This window comes from Charadrius vociferus, unplaced genomic scaffold (assembly GCF_000708025.1).
Source record: "Charadrius vociferus isolate BGI_N301 unplaced genomic scaffold, ASM70802v2 scaffold2701, whole genome shotgun sequence".
NCBI classification, from domain to species: domain Eukaryota; kingdom Metazoa; phylum Chordata; class Aves; order Charadriiformes; family Charadriidae; genus Charadrius; species Charadrius vociferus.
The window spans coordinates 15,013-15,679 of NW_009646890.1; the positions used below are offsets into that span (position 1 = coordinate 15,013).

Genomic DNA, 667 nt, shown 5'->3' on the forward strand with positions numbered 1-667 from the left:
AGCGGGAGGCTCTGCTGGGAAAGCGCCAGTAGGGGAGCGGTGGCTGCGGTGGCGCTGGTGGGATGGCGGCGGCGGGGACCGAGCCCTGTCTGACCTCCGCTGCATCCCCCCAGCTCCGGGAGCAGCAGGAGGAGATTGAGAACATGATGAACGCCATCTTCAAGGGCATCTTTGTGCACCGCTACAGGTCAGGGCTGGCCCGGTGGTTCTTCGGGTTCTTCATGGCTGGGGAAAAGGGGCACAGAGCATGGCACGGCCAGGCTGGGAGCGTGGGGATGGGGACGTGGCACCGCTGCGGATGGTGGTGTGAGCCCTGGTGGTGCCACGCACGGCAGAGACGTGGTGCCCGAGATCAGGGCCATCTGCATGGAGGAGCTGGGGACGTGGATGAGGAGCTACACGGCCTCTTTCCTCACCGACGGCTACCTCAAGTACATCGGCTGGACCCTGCACGACAAGGTGGGCCAGGGATGGGGGACAGGGGCCACAGGGCCGGGCCAGGGGGGTCCCGCTGATGGTCTCTGTCCCTGCAGCAAGGGGAGGTACGGCTGCAGTGCGTGAAGGTGCTGCAGGGGCTGTATTGCTGCCGGGACACAGCCGCCCACATGGAGCTCTTCACCAGCCGCTTCAAGGTGAGCGAGGGGCCCGCGGGGGGCCCCCGGGGCCC

At 67.5% G+C, this 667-nt stretch overlaps 1 protein-coding gene across 1 annotated transcript in view; it reads left to right on the top strand.

The window, feature by feature from the left end:
• Window positions 1-62: 62 nt before the first annotated feature.
• The window catches only part of STAG3 (stromal antigen 3), a gene marked incomplete at its 3' end in the record, with an annotated part of 14,846 nt that continues 14,241 nt past the window's right edge, over window positions 63-667 (top strand). Inside the window, exons 1-3 of the mRNA XM_009894446.1 lie at window positions 63-187; window positions 336-459; window positions 534-632. Of these exons, the coding sequence (XP_009892748.1) occupies window positions 63-187; window positions 336-459; window positions 534-632 (348 nt within the window). The remainder of the gene's footprint in view (window positions 188-335; window positions 460-533; window positions 633-667) is intronic.